At 45.4% G+C, this 15,000-nt stretch overlaps 1 protein-coding gene across 1 annotated transcript; it reads right to left on the bottom strand.

Moving 5' to 3' along the window:
• Positions 1 to 12,382: 12,382 nt before the first annotated feature.
• LOC124381160 (leucine-rich repeat extensin-like protein 3) lies at positions 12,383 to 13,770 on the bottom strand (the record flags this gene model as incomplete). The annotated part of the gene is made up of 3 exons (XM_046842576.1): positions 12,383 to 12,393; positions 13,348 to 13,414; positions 13,708 to 13,770. Coding segments are annotated over 3 exons (141 nt in total), but the record flags the coding sequence as incomplete, so codon positions are not given.
• Between the last annotated feature and the right edge of the window lie 1,230 nt (positions 13,771 to 15,000).

Genomic DNA, 15,000 nt, shown 5'->3' with positions numbered 1-15,000 from the left:
ACATCTTAATTTCTTCAGACAGACACACACACACACACACACACACACACACACACGCACACACTCTCCTTCAGTGTTTTTCTTTATATAGATCATTTTCTGCATTGTACATCAATAAGAGGATACGTTTATTAGAATCAGAAATCACAGATTTAAATAAATGATTCTGGAGAAATTTTTCATCGTTCACTGTTCAGAGGAGACTGTGTGAGTCAGACCTTCATGGTGGAAGAAACCATTACTTCAGAAGAACCAAAAACAGAAAAGACTTGTTTGGGCCAAGAAACACAAGGAATGGACAGAAGATCAGTGGAAAAACATCCTTTAGTCTGATGAGTTTAAATTTGAGATGTTTGGTTCTACGTGCTGTGACTTTGTTAGACGTACAGAGGGTGAAGGACAGTTCCTGAATGTGTGGCCAACAAGCACTCAACACCTCTGGAAACTCCTGAAGATATTCAGAAAACTGATTCCTGTGTGTGTGTGTGTGTGTGTGTGTGTGTGTGTGTGTGTGTGTGTGTGTGTAACAGAGTCTGGGTTTTAGAAAAATCAGTCCAGCATTCAGGAGACACTTGAGAGCTTTCAGTTCTTCTGAAGGTTGTTTGAATTGATTATACAACAGAAAACACACGCACACACGCACACACACACACACACACACACACGTTCTATTTTCATTGTCATTCTTTGTTTTATTACAGTTTAACGTTATGTGCACATGAGAATCTATCTAGTGTTTTTCAGTCCAGAGGAAAAGCTGAAGAACGTTCTCCTCAGAAAGACTGAACATTCCTCCTTTTTTCTTCTCTTTTGTTCACTGCTGTTCTTCTTCACTCTTCTTTTCTTTCTTTCCGTCCCTCAACAGCAGCACTGTTGCTGATATAATTACAGCTAATGACATTATCATCACTGCTAATTAAGCTAACAATGCTAATTTACAGCTTTTACAGCTGAGTGCTAATAAAGCTAACAGGTGTGTAAGTAATATTTCCTCACATGCTGGTGATGTGACTGAGGCTGGAGAACTGCAGGAGATCTGCATTACTTTGAGGGAAAGTTTCATCTGCTGTCCTTCAGACACCAGCTCTATACCTCACTGCTGCTTCTTCTTGTTTTACTTGTTCTACATCTCCATCACTCCTAAATCCTGATTTCTTTATTTCTTCTCAAAAATCACCAGCAATTATGAAGGAACCTCAGATGGAATCTAATCTAATCTAATCTAATCTGGAAATCAATATAAAATATATCTATATCTATTCATCCATCCATCAATTTATACAACCTAATCTTTAATGGATTCATCCATCCATCTTTTTTAATGTTGTCATATTTTACATTTTCTCTCTCTTTCTCTGTCTGTCTCTCTCTCTCACTCTCTCTCTCTCTCTCTTTACTCTCTCTCCCCTTGTGGTAACATCTGTTGTTTGTCAGCCCTATTTCTCTCCAGCAGAGCGAGGGATGAAGTCCCATCCCATCGGTCCTCCTGTCACCTTCTGTGTTGTTCGGGAGGTGGTCCCCACGGCAACTGCAGCCTGGTCAGCGCCATGGCAACCCACAGCAACAGCAGCACTGTACAACAGAGGAAGGTAGAGGAGAGATGGGATGTCCCATACGGAGAGAGGGAGGAAGGGAGGGAGGGAGGGAGGAAGGGAGAAAGGGAGGGAAGAATATGGTGTGGACTCTGTTCAGTTGTGGAGAGCAGCACACTTTAATAAACAAGTAAATTCTCATTTATATACTTACCATCTTTACATCCTCACGTGACTCCTCCCTCATCCTCACGTGACTCCTCCCTCATCCTCACATGCCTCCTCCCTCATCATTTTACTTAATTTTATTATTAATAATTATATTTTTATGAATACATTTTATTATTTTAAAATAAAAACAATTCTTTAAGTGTTTTGGTCTCGGCGAGACACTGGGAAAAATCTGCCAAACGAATCAGTTATGTGGCAAATGCAATTCCGCAATAAACCGGGGTGCTTTACTGTATTCCTTCCTCATGCTCACGTTCCTCAAACTATCCTCTGTTTCTTCAATGTTTAATATCTTCTACATATCACTGAATTATTTTCTGTGGAATTTAGATCTGCGACTGAGGAAGCATCTCCAGGACATTGCAGGATGGATTTGCTAGCAAAGCTATAACACCTAAAAGTGTGTTTAGGATCATTGTTTGTTGTTGAATCAATTTATCACGGAGTACTTCCACGATTCCATGAGTGATGTTCCTGCAGCAAAGAAACATCACATCAATTCAATTCAATTCAATTCATTTTTATTTGTATAGCGCTTTTAACAATGAACATTGTCTCAAAGCAGCTTTACACAGATAATGTGGCGATTAAAAGTAAATATGTTCTTTGTAAGTTTGTTTGTCCCTGATGACATCACCTCCTCACCAGTCTCCATCTCCATGGCTGACCTTGGGGATAGTCTGCTTCTGGTCATAGAGTTTGCTTATAAACAGTGTTTCTACCAGGGGCTACACAATCACTAGTTTTTCACTGGCTAAGCCAAACAAACCTGTGTGTGTGTCTGTGTGCTGTGACGACGGGCTTCCACCTCAGGTACCAAAAGGGGCAAGCGCTCTGATCTCAGCCATCAGCAGGGTGTGGAAGGACGGCGCTGAGGCGGCACTGCCCAGTGCAGCAAACAAGGAGGTGTTGCGTCCTTACAAGACGACTGGAGCTCAATTGGAGTGGCGGATCCTCACTGTCTTCAAGGCCTGCACGGCTTATAAAAGGCAGCCGGGAGAACAGTGAGTTGGAGAACCTTGGGCTCCCAATTAATGACTGCTTTCACCCCCTCTTTCTCTCATTACAGGTGCAGATGGCAGATGCGGAAGAGGAATTCCTGCCGGACCCGCGCAACGCACCGTAAGTGAGGGATGACTCATCGGCCACGTGGCAGGAAGACCCTGACCCCTATGAGCCGATGGTGACGGTGGCAGAGTCAGCCCGCCTGTCAGGACCTGAGGCATCGGAGTGCAGCGAGAACGCTCTGCTCCTCCTCCTGCTTCAGCCACTCCTCACCCCCTTTCCCGGGCACCAGAACACTATTCCTTTTAACTTCACTTCTGGTTCCCAATAAAGTCACTTTAATCCTGATTTAACTCCCATGTCTGAGTTCAGCCCGAGGCGGCGTGTGTGTGTGTGCACTTGTTGTGTGTGTGTGTGTGTGTGTGTGTGTGTGTGTGTGTGTGTGTGTGTGTGTGTGCACTTGTTGTGTGTGTGCTTGTGCGTGTGTGTTATCCAGACTCATTTCTGATTCATTTTAAATATGGTACAACATTCTTTCACTTGACAAACACTCGGGAGATGTTAGTCTAATCTCAGATGTGTGTACCTGTGTCTGTGTGTACCTGTGTACCTCTGTGTGTGTGTGTGTGTGTGTGTGTGTGTGTGTGTGTGTGTGTGTGCACCTTAAGACATTAATCCATAATTCATGTGGTGATAGTGGTGGGAGTGTATTATTAAGAGCAGTGTATGTCTTAATCACAATCTCAAAGGCTCTGCATCTGTGTGTGGGTGTGGGTGTGTGTTTGGGTGTAAGGTTAAGAGCACAGTGTGAAGAGTGAGAGGTGAAGGTAGGGACCCATGTATACCAGATGAGAGAGAGACAAATATATATACTGACAGACAAAGAGAGAGCCAGACAGTCAGACAGACAGATCAAGAGACAGACTGACCGACAACCTTATCTGTCTGTCTGTTTTACTTTTAAGTCCTTGTGACTGACCTTGTCTTCCAGTCTCACCTTTGCACTGCATCACTCATATCTTTTCCTCAAATCTGCTCCTGTACTGAATATGTTCAGGATAAAGGTGCTGGTTCACCACTCTCTAAACCTCACACATTAATGACTACTTTAGACACCATTCTTCCATTGTGTCTACACTCAGCTGTGTCCATGTTCCACCCAGAACCTTATCCTCCTCTTCATCCTCATGAGCTTTATACTTACGGTATTTAGCAGACGCTCGTGTCCAGAGCGACGTACAAAAGTGCTTTGAGTCTCTATTAATAAATAAACCAACACTGGTTCGATAGATTACAAACATATATATGTATATCAGTTTTCAACTTATACAAACACAAAGCAAAACCTGGAAAAGTGCTCAGAAGTGCTGTTTCTGGAAGAGCTTTCAGAAAGACGAAGGTCTTCACATGTTGCTTGAAGATCCTGGGACTCTGCTGATCGGACATCTAGGGGAAGACGTCCACCAGGCATGCTGAGATCTGATTGAAAGCTGTGGTATCTGATGGGGAAAGGATAAGATGAGCTGAGTGCCATCAGCAGTGGGGATATGACTTCATGAGCCTTGAAGGACACCAGTGGAGAGTCTGTGTGGGGCAGATGTGGATCTCCTCCATGTTACCTGGTAGGAAGCAATTCATTCCCATGCTGGTCTGCAGATACCGAGGCTCCTGAGGGTAGACCAGAGTGTTATGGCTGACTGTGTCGAATGCTGCTTTATCATCACTGCATGCAGGAGCTCTGTTTAATTTCAGGACGATCACTCACGTGATCCACAATGTTCTCCACTGTTCTTCTTCTGTTCTCCCTTTCTACTGCTTCAAAATAATCCTTCCATCCTTTATCACTGCTCCACTCATCCCTCCATCATCTACCACTGCTCCACTCATCCCTCAATCCTCTACCACTGTTTCTAATCTCTCTATCCTTTATCACTGCTCCACTCATCTCTCCATCCTCTAACACTGCTCCACTCATCTCTCCATTCTGTCAGCCTGCTTGAGCGCTTCCGGCACCACCGAGGATCCGCCTCCTTGCATCCTGCTACACGGAAATGGCATCCACAAACACATAAGGACACCAGAAATCTACAATCAGTGCCAGATTGTCTTCAAGGTCTGCCCTGATTACACTCCAGCATTTTTCCAAGTAATATTTATCCCTCAGTTACCGGACCTGTTTCCTCCTGACTATTCTCACCTCTGGCCTCCCGAACGCATTCCGGGTCTTTGCTCTGCTCAACGCGCTCCGACTTCCGGTTCGGCATCCTCGCTCTCCGCGCGCTTCGGCTCCCGACTCGGCTCACTGAATCGGTTCACTTGGGTTTAAAAGCAGTGAGTGGAGACCATTCCCATCAGAACTACAAACACACTACATTAACCACATTAAGGTATGTAATTTCTCTGCTGGTGAGCATCCTGTTCATTCAGTGTGTGAAGTGTGACATGTTTAGTCAGTCTTTCTCAGTTAGCGAAAAATTTACCTGTGAGAAGTGTAAGTTAGTTTGCTCATTGACAGAGAAGATATTAGCATTAGAGGACTGCATCCAGAGTCTAGAGAGAAGTAGTGAGTGCGAGAGCAGTCCAGGTTTTGTAGGGGAAAGTCTGGATGCCCGAGGTGGAGTTAGCATTCCCCTGACTCCAGCATTAGAGCCCTCACAGCGGGGAGAGTGGTTGATGGCTCAGCGGCATAGTCGCAAAGCCAAAGCTAACGCTCGCCCACGGGAGCACCATTCCACTCTATGTCACATGTCCAACAGGTTTGCTTTCCTAAGTAAAGCACCTGCTGAGAAACCTGAAAGAGCTCTGGTTATAGGAGACTCTACTGTGAGGCACGTGAAATTAGCTAGACCTTCGGGGGTCGCACAGGTCATGTGTATACCAGGAGCCAGGGCGCAGGACATAGCAGGTCAGCTTGGGTTTTTAGGAAAGCACAGGTTCTCTAAGACAACAAGTGACTGTCCATAGCCAAGCCCAGGGAGCAGACAGACAGGCTAAACTGACCGTCTGCTAGCTGCACAGAGTCGTCACTCAGGATTCACCATATTGAGACTGTGTCTGTCCCCCGAGCAAAACCAAAATGTAGGAATTTTCAGAAAGTCTGTTTCAATAACTTGATTAACAGTAAATTAAATAGGACTGAATGCACAGCCAGCACCTCTGATCTAAAGATATGCATGTTGAATATTAGATCTCTCACGGCAAAAGCACTGCCTATAAACGAAATTATTACTGACCAGGAGTTTAATATAATGTGTTTGACAGAAACATGGATTAAATCGAATGAATATGTAGCATTAAATGAAACGAGTGCTCCTGCGTATAGTTACATACACCAACCCCGTCTAAATGGCAGAGGAGGCGGAGTCACAGCGATTTATTATAATAATCTAAGCGTCACACAAAAGACTAAACACAAATATAAAACATTTGAAGTTCTTTACACCAACATAAAATATTCAGTGTCCAAAAGCAGGTCCAGTCATTCAATTCCACTAATTATTATTTATAGACCCCTAGGGGCCCGACTCTGATTTTCTCATAGAATTTGCAGATTTCATCACAAATCCAGCTGCTTCTTTACACAAAGCATTAATTGACTAATATTGATTTTGATAATCAGGGAGACTCCTTAAGAGCAGCAGTTGTGTCCATTCTAGATTCAGTAGAATTAATCAGAATGTTATAGGACCCACTCATAGTGGAGACACTCTCTTGATTTGTTATTAACATTTGGATTAAAAATAAAAATGTAGTCATAATTCCACAGTCTGAAGGTATTTCAGATCATTATCTCATCTCTTTTAAAATCTGCCTCAGTCATTGCATTTCTACCTCACCACGTTACCGTGTTAAACACATTCACGTCAGTTACAGCAGCGCGTTTTATCAATAATCTTCTGGAAATGACGATATTAATTAGATCTCTGTCTGCCCCTGCAGAGCTCGACTGGACCACTGAATACCTAGAATCAACGTTCTGTTACACTCTAGATGATGGAGCTCCCCTTAAGACCAAAATGACCAGGGAGAAAAAATCAGCACAGTGGTATAATGATCATACACACACCTTAAAACAGACCACTCGGAAATTAGAACGTAAATGACATCAAACAAAATTGACAGTATTTGAAATAGAAAATCTCTTAGTGCTGCTGATCAGCATATTTCTCCTCCCTCATAGAAAATAACAAGCAGAATCCTAGATTTTTATTCTCTACTGCAGCAAAATGAACAGGAAATAAAAGCACTGCACTCACATGCACGCCATCAATAGGTAGTAATGATTTCATGAACCTTTTTAATAATAAAGTTGAAAACATCAGGCAAGAAATCCAGATGATTAAAATAAATCCAAACTATTTTATAAATAACCCTGTAGACAGCAGTCATTATAACAGACCATCATTTACAAAGTTTTACTCCTATTCAAGAGAACGACTCCACACTCTCTGAGGTAATGTTTGGTGTTCCACAAGGATCTGTCTTAGGCCCACTGCTTTTCTCTTTATATCTGCTGCCTCTGGGTGAAATTATACATAAACATGGTATTTGCTTCCATTGCTATGCTGATGATACACAGCTGTATATTTCAGCAAAGCCAGATGAGAGAGATCAGCTTAACAATGTTGAGGAGTGTGTAAAGGACATTAGACAGTGGATGCTTGATAATTTCCTTCTGCTCAACTCAGATAAGACAGAAGTACTTTTACTACATTTACATTTGTGGCATTTAGCAGACGCCCTTATCCAGAGCGACGTACAAAAGTGCTTTGAGTCTCTAGTAATGAATAAATCTACACTGGTACGCAAGATTACAAACTTAATATAAATATAACTCGAATTCTACAAACTTGGAAAGTGCTAATGTAGGTATTTCAGGAAGAGGTAGGTTTTCAGTCGTCGTTTGAAGATAGTCAGGGACTCTGCTGTACGGACATCTAGGGGAAGTTCATTCCACCACCTCGGTGCCAGAACAGAGAAGAGCCTTGAAGTGTACTTACCTCTCATTCTGAGAGAAGGAGGTACCAGTCGAGCAGTGCTGGAGGGTTAGGGTTAGGGTTAGGGTTAGGGTTACTAGGACCACATGCAGCTAGAAGTAAACTTTCAGATTACGTAGCATCTCTGGATGGTGTTTTTGTTTCAGTGTGTACAGCAGTCGAAGACCTCGGTGATTATTGACCAGAGTCTTTTCTTTGAGGCTCATTTCTGTCCATACAGAACGACCATTTCTGTCCATACAGGCTGCCCAGGTGCTTGTTCAGTCTCTTGTCATTTCATGACTTGACTACTGCAACTCTCTGCTGGCAGGTCTTCCCCTGAACACTATTTGTCCACTGCAAATGATCCAAAATGCAGCTGCACAACTTGTGTTCAATCAGCCCAAGTTCTCCCACACACCCCCACTGCTGCGCTCCCTTCACTGGCTTCCAGTAGCTGCACGTATCAGATTCAAAACACTTATGCTTGCCTACAAGGCCAAAAATGGACCAGCACCATCTTACCTCAGTGACCTTATCACATCTTGCACTGCACCACGCTGTTTGAGATCTTCTAGTACTGCTCGACTGGTACCTCCTTCTCTCAGAATGAGAGGTAAGTACACTTCAAGGCTCTTCGCTGTTCTGGCACCGAGGTGGTGGAATGAACTTCCCCTAGATGTCCGAACAGCAGAGTCCCTGACTATCTTCAAGCGACGACTGAAGACCTACCTCTTTCTGAAACACTTAAATTAGCACTTCAAAGCTTGTAGAATTCAAGGGTTATATTTATATTAAGTTTTTAATCTTGTGTACAGTGTAGATTTATTCATTACTAAAGACTCAAAGCACTTTTGTACATTGCTCTGGATAAGGGCTTCTGCTAAATGCCGCAAATGTAAATGTAAGCTGGATCTATGCAACGCAAACCACCTGGTGTGTATCAGGGAGGGGGATGAATGAAAGACCACCTTCAATACCCCAGCCAGTCATTACGAGTACCTGGTCATGCCGTTCGGCCTAACTAATGCCCTGGCCATCTTTTAAGCACTGGTTAATGAGGTCCTCCAAAACATTATCAACAGCTTTGTGTTTGTCAATCCAGACAATATCCTAAACTTTTCCCATTCCATGGACAAACACATCCAGCAGGTGAGTCAGGTTTTGGAGAGACTCCTCAAAAAAGGCTCTACGTGAAAACTGAGAAATGTGAATTCCACACCTCACAAACCTTGTTCCTGTGATACTAGCTTTCAGCTGGTAACATTTAGATGGACCCTGCCAGGATCCAGGCCATCCGGGATTGGCCAGCCCCCACCTCCCGCAAAGTTTCCTGGGCTGTGGCAATTTTTATTGGTGCTTCAACAAGGGCCATAGTTCCCAGAGGCTGAGGAGGCATTTCTCGAGCTTAAGCAACGATTCACAGAGGGAACGGCAAGCCTGACGCACTATCAAGAGTACATGCACCGGAGGAGGAGGAGCCGTGCCCCGAGACCATCCTTCCCAAATCCGTGTCGGTTTGCACCCTCAGTCTCGCCTTGGAGGAGAGGGTCAAGAATGCCTGGGACAGGGGCCCTGTACCCGAGGGTTGCCCCACTGGTCTCCTGTTCGTCCCAGAGGGTCTCCCAGCAAAGTTATCCAATGGTGTAACAATTCCCTGTTCTTTTGTCACCTCGGTCAGCCTCGCACCTTGTCTCTGGTCAAGACACGCTTCTGGTGGCCCTCCATGGTAAGGGACACCCAGGACTTTGTTGCAGCCTGCCCCGACTGCACCTGACAAGAACCCTTATGGCCGCCCCCAAGGTCTCCTTCGGCCCCTTCCTATCTCAAAACGTCCGTGGTCACACCTCACCATGGACTTCATTACCATGGCTGCCCCCTTCCAATGGCAACACGGTCATCATGAAGGTCATTGATCGATTTTCTAAGATGGGCCAATCTATCGCTCTACCCAAGCTGCCGTCTGCCAAGAAAACTACCAAGCTGGCAAGCTCCAGCACATATTTCGCCTCCATGAATTTCCCAGAGATATCGTCTTGGACCGCGGACCCCAGTTCTTGGCTTAGTTATGGAGAGAGTTCTGCCACCTTCTGGGCATATTGACCAGCCACTCATCTGGATTTTACCCCCAGACGAACGGACAAACCGAGAGGCTCAACCAGGATCTGGAAACTGGTCTCCGCCTCCTTTGCAGTAAAGAACCCGCCTCCTGGTTGTATAAACTAATATGGATTGAGTACGCCATAACACCCTTTCCACTGCTGCCACAGGGCTTTTACCCTTTACACCCTTTACTTTCTGCCATTTCCAAAGTCGTCAATGCCGTGGCCCTCTGACTCAGGCTCCCCAGTGCACTCCGGAGCCACCCTACGTTTCACGTCTCCAGGGTTCAACCCGTCCGGGCCTGCTCCCTAGTGCTTGCGGCTCTGCTCGCGTTTAACATGCTCCGGTTCCCGGCTCGGCTTGCGTTCAATGCGTTTTGGTTCCCGTCTCGGCTCCGTTTGTGCTCAACGCGCCCCGACTTCCGGCTTGGCATCCTCGCGCTCGGTGCACTTTGGCTCACGACTCGGCTCACTGAATCGGCTCTCCTCATGCTCTGCATGCTCACATTTCTCGCGTGGCTCTTTCTGCTCCCGGCACTGGTGCGGCATCCTCCTTTGATCCTAAACCCGAATAGCTGACAGTATTACTACTCACTCATCCCTTTATCTATTTCCTGCTAACAGATATGGACTGATGATCTGCTGAGTCCCTCAACACTGTGAAGATACATAAGGAAGATCTTTAACTCTGGATAAGATCATCTGTTCACTACCATCCATGTGAATGCAAATTTCTTTCTTTCTTTCTTTCTTTCTTTCTTTCTTTCTTTCTTTCTTTCTTTCTTTCTCTCTCTCTCTCTCTCTCTCTCTCTCTCTCTCTCTCTCTCTCCTTCACATTGTGTTTCAAATATCATGTCTGAATGAGGCCACGGTTTATAAGCGCTCCATTTTTCCATTAAGTCCAGAGTCACTCTGACCCTGTGTGTGTGTGTGTTCGAGGGTATGAGTGTGTGTGTGTGTGCGTGCAAGGGTGTGTGTGTGTGTGTGTGTGTGTGTGTGTGCACGAGGGTGTGCTCGAGGGTATGTGTGTGCGCAAATGTCAGATATAATAATGAGGTTTTATTTATTTTTAAATGTGTTTGTATTTGTTTGTTGAGTTCTTAAATTAGTTTGGGAAAGCAGCAGTGCATTGTGGGTGATGGAGCACTCCGAGCCTGATGCTGGTGGACTCTGAGCCTGGGGTAAGACTTTGAGAGTGATACTACACTGGGTCTGATGGAGGATTCTGAGCCTGATGGATGCTGGGTCTGATGGAGAAGTCTGAGACTGTTGAAGGACTGATGGAAGAAGAAGTGAGTGATTTTGACAAAGTAATTATAAAAGGTGAGGGTAATAAAAGTAACTTTGTGTCCGATAAGAAGCTGTTTATCCGTGTGTGTGTGTGTGTGTGTGTGAGAAAGAGAGAGAGAGAGAAAGAGAGAGAGAGAAAGCAGACAGTCAGAATGAGGCCTGAATACTAACACAGGCTTCATCTCAAACCCACTGCTGATAATCATCATACCCTGAGAGTGGGCAGGGTTTCACTGGGGAGATTTAAAAATAAATATAAACAAACAACAAACAAAATATGCATTAAAATAAATAAAAGATATTCTTCAAATTACCATTTCATTTCTGAATAAAACATTAAAATATCTAAATCAAAGTAAGTTTTAACTCATTTAAATCATGTATATCAATTTCATGCATTAACAATACACAATATTATTGGGAGCAATTAATGAATTTAAACAAACTTCAAAGTTCAACAAAATCCAAACAAATTTAACCTCAAACTTTTCACTCATAAACTCACATATTTACACATTACTGAAGCTTTACAATTGCAAAGTTGATATTTTACTTTTAAAGTTATTATTTTACTATTAAGTTCATACCAGTGGTCTTCAGGCTTGAATTTGAGCTGAATGGCTGAGAAGCCTTATTTGTTCTTGGAGAAGATTTCTCCAAACATTTCCACCTTCATGTGCTCTCAGAGGTGCACCATTATATTGATCCCTCTGGTAACACATCTAACAGGTTCCAGCTCAGCCACCACACTACACTGCCCTCTTTAGGAACTTTTTAACATGACGCAACAATAGGTGACACATCAGGGGGCGGGGCTAATCAGGAATGAACCCCTCCTCATTCAATTATTTCCTTGTTCTAATGTCTCTCTTCTGGAATGAATTACTGTAGTGCTGCTCTGAGCTGTAATTAATTTGTGTGTGTGTGTGTGTGTGTGTGTGTGTGTGTGTGTGTGTGTGTGTGTGTGTGTGTGTGTGTGTGTGAAATAGTTTATTACTGGTTTTATTGTGAACAGATGGAAGAAGGTCATAAATCCGTACATAAACATAAATAAATAAAATAACTGACACACTGATGCTGTCTCTCTCACACACACACACACACACACACACACACACACACACACAGCAGGCTTATTTTATAACTGTTATCATGATTCGCTTGTTTAACAAGGCAGATGAATATATTATCAATTAAAATCATAAAATGAAATACTGCGATAAAATAAATAACAAACATCCAGATGTTAGCAGATGGCTGCACACACATGCACACACTCACCACACACACACAAAAACAAACACATACTTACCAACCTACACACACTTAAAGACATGCATAGGTGATTGATGTGTTAGGATGGAAATGTGTGGAATTTTGGTGTAGTTGTGGGTGTATGGGTGTGTGTGGGTGTCAGTGTGTGTTGGTGGGTTTATCGGTGTGTATGGGTATGTGTGTGTGGGTGTCAATGTGTGTGTAGGTGTGTGTGTGACGGTGGGTGTATGGACGTGTGTGTGGGTGTATGGGTGTGTGTGGGTATCGGTGTGTGTGTGTATGTGTGTGATGTTTGGTGTATGGGTGTGTGTATTTGTGTGTTGGTGGGTGCATGGGGGGGTGTGAGTGTATGTGTATATGTAATTGTGGGTGTCGATGTGGGTGTATGGGTGTGTCATGGTATCAGTGGGTGTGTGGGCGTCAATGTGTGTTGGTGTCGGGGTGTATGAGTGTCGGGGTGTGTAGTAGAAGGTTCCAGAAATGTTGTGGATTTGATCATTAATCAGCCAATCAGACCTCATATCTTATATCAGAGCTCCTCCCTCTATGTAGATTGGCGGTCGTATACAAGTGTGTGTTTAATGATTACTGATATATATATATATATATCACCTTTAACATCACCATGAGTGTGTGTGTGTGTGTGTGTGTGTGTGTGTGTAAATGTGTGTGTAAGTGTGTTTCCATGCCCTGCATGTTAAGCAGAGTAAACCCCTTTCATATCTCTCTGTAGAAAACACATGACTCATTTCTCTCTCTCTCTCTCTCTCTCTCTCTCTCTCTCCTTACATTTTTATTTCTGCCATTTGTCCTGTAACACCTCCCTTCCTTCTCACTCCTCTCTTCTCTTCTCTGTCTCCTTCTTGTCTGTGTTTTATTGGTATGATGGAATATTTTTGTATTGGCAAAATAACAAACAAAACAAGAAACTGAAACTAATCAGGAGGGTGGTAGATGAGGTGGGGGTGGTAGATGAGGTGAGGGGTAGATGAGGTGAGGTGGTAGATGAGGTGAGGGGTAGATGAGGTGAGGGGTAGATGAGGTGAGGGTGGTAGATGAGGTGAGGTGGTAGATGAGGTGAGGGGTAGATGAGGTGAGGGTGATAGATGAGGTGAGGGTGATAGATGAGGTGAGGGGTAGATGAGGGAGGGTGGTAGATAAGTTGAGGGTGGTAGATGAGGTGAGGGGTAGATGAGGTGAGGGTGGTAGATGAGGTGAGGGTGGTAGATGAGGTGAGGGGTAGATGAGGTGGGGGTAGATGAGGTGAGGGGTAGATGAGGTGAGGGTGATAGATGAGGTGAGGGGTAGATGAGGTGAGGGTGATAGATGAGGTGAGGGTGATAGATGAGGTGGGGGTAGATGAGGTGAGGGTGGTAGATAAGTTGAGGGTGGTAGATGAGGTGAGGGGTAGATGAGGTGAGGGGTAGATGAGGTGAGGGGTAGATGAGGTGAGGGTGATAGATGAGGTGAGGGTGATAGATGAGGTGAGGGTGATAGATGAGGTGAGGGGGTAGATGAGGTGAGGGTGGTAGACGAGGTGAGGGTGATAGACGAGGTGTGGGGGTAGATGAGGTGAGGGTGATAGATGAGGTGAGGGGTAGATGAGGTGAGGGGTAGATGAGGTGAGGGTGGTAGATAAGTTGAGGGTGGTAGATGAGGTGAGGGGTAGATGAGGTGAGGGTGGTAGATGAGGTGAGGGGTAGATGAGGTGAGGGGTAGATGAGGTGAGGGTGATAGATGAGGTGAGGGTGATAGATGAGGTGAGGGGTAGATGAGGTGAGGGTGGTAGACGAGGTGAGGGTGATAGACGAGGTGTGGGGGTAGATGAGGTGAGGGGGTAGATGAGGTGAGGGGTAGATGAGGTGAGGGGTAGATGAGGTGAGGGGTAGGTGGGGTTGTGGTGGTGTGTGGTTAGGCTGGTGGGTGGGGTTGCGGTGGTGTGTGGTTAGGCTGGTGGGTGGGGTTGTGGTGGTGTGTGGTTAGGCTGGTGGGTGGGGTTGTGGTGGTGGGTGGGGTTGTGGTGGTGTGTGGGGTTGCGGTGGTGTGTGGTTAGGCTGGTGGGTGAGGTTGTGGTTTTGTGTGGTTAGGCTGGTGGGTGGGGTTGTGGTGGTGGGTGGGGTTGTGGTGGTGTGTGGTTAGGCTGGTGGGTGGGTGGTGGTGTGTGTTAGGCTGGTGTGTGGGGTTGTGGTGGTGGGTGGTTAGGCGGTGGGTGGGGTTGTGGTGGTGGGTGGGGTTGTGCTGGTGGGTGGGGTTGTGGTGGTGGGTGTGGTTAGGCTGGTGGGTGGGGTTGTGGTGGTGTGTGATTAGGCTGGTGTGTGGGGTTGTGGTGGTGGGTGGTTAGGCTGGTGGGTGGGGTTGTGGTGGTGGGTGGTTAGGCTGGTGTGGGGTTGTGGTGGTGGGTGGTTAGGCTGGTGTGTGGGGTTGTGGTGGTGGGTGGTTAGGCTGGTGGGTGGGGTTGTGGTGGTGTGTGGTTAGGCTGGTGGGTGGGGTTGTGGTGGTGGGTGGTTAGGCTGGTGGGTGGGGTTGTGGTGGTGGGTGGTTAGGCTGGTGGGTGGGGTTGTGGTGGTGCGTGTGGTTAGGCTGGTGGGT

Source organism: Silurus meridionalis, chromosome 28 (genome assembly GCF_014805685.1).
Source record: "Silurus meridionalis isolate SWU-2019-XX chromosome 28, ASM1480568v1, whole genome shotgun sequence".
Lineage (NCBI taxonomy): Eukaryota > Metazoa > Chordata > Actinopteri > Siluriformes > Siluridae > Silurus > Silurus meridionalis.
This window is presented reverse-complemented; position numbering and strand designations above follow the sequence as displayed.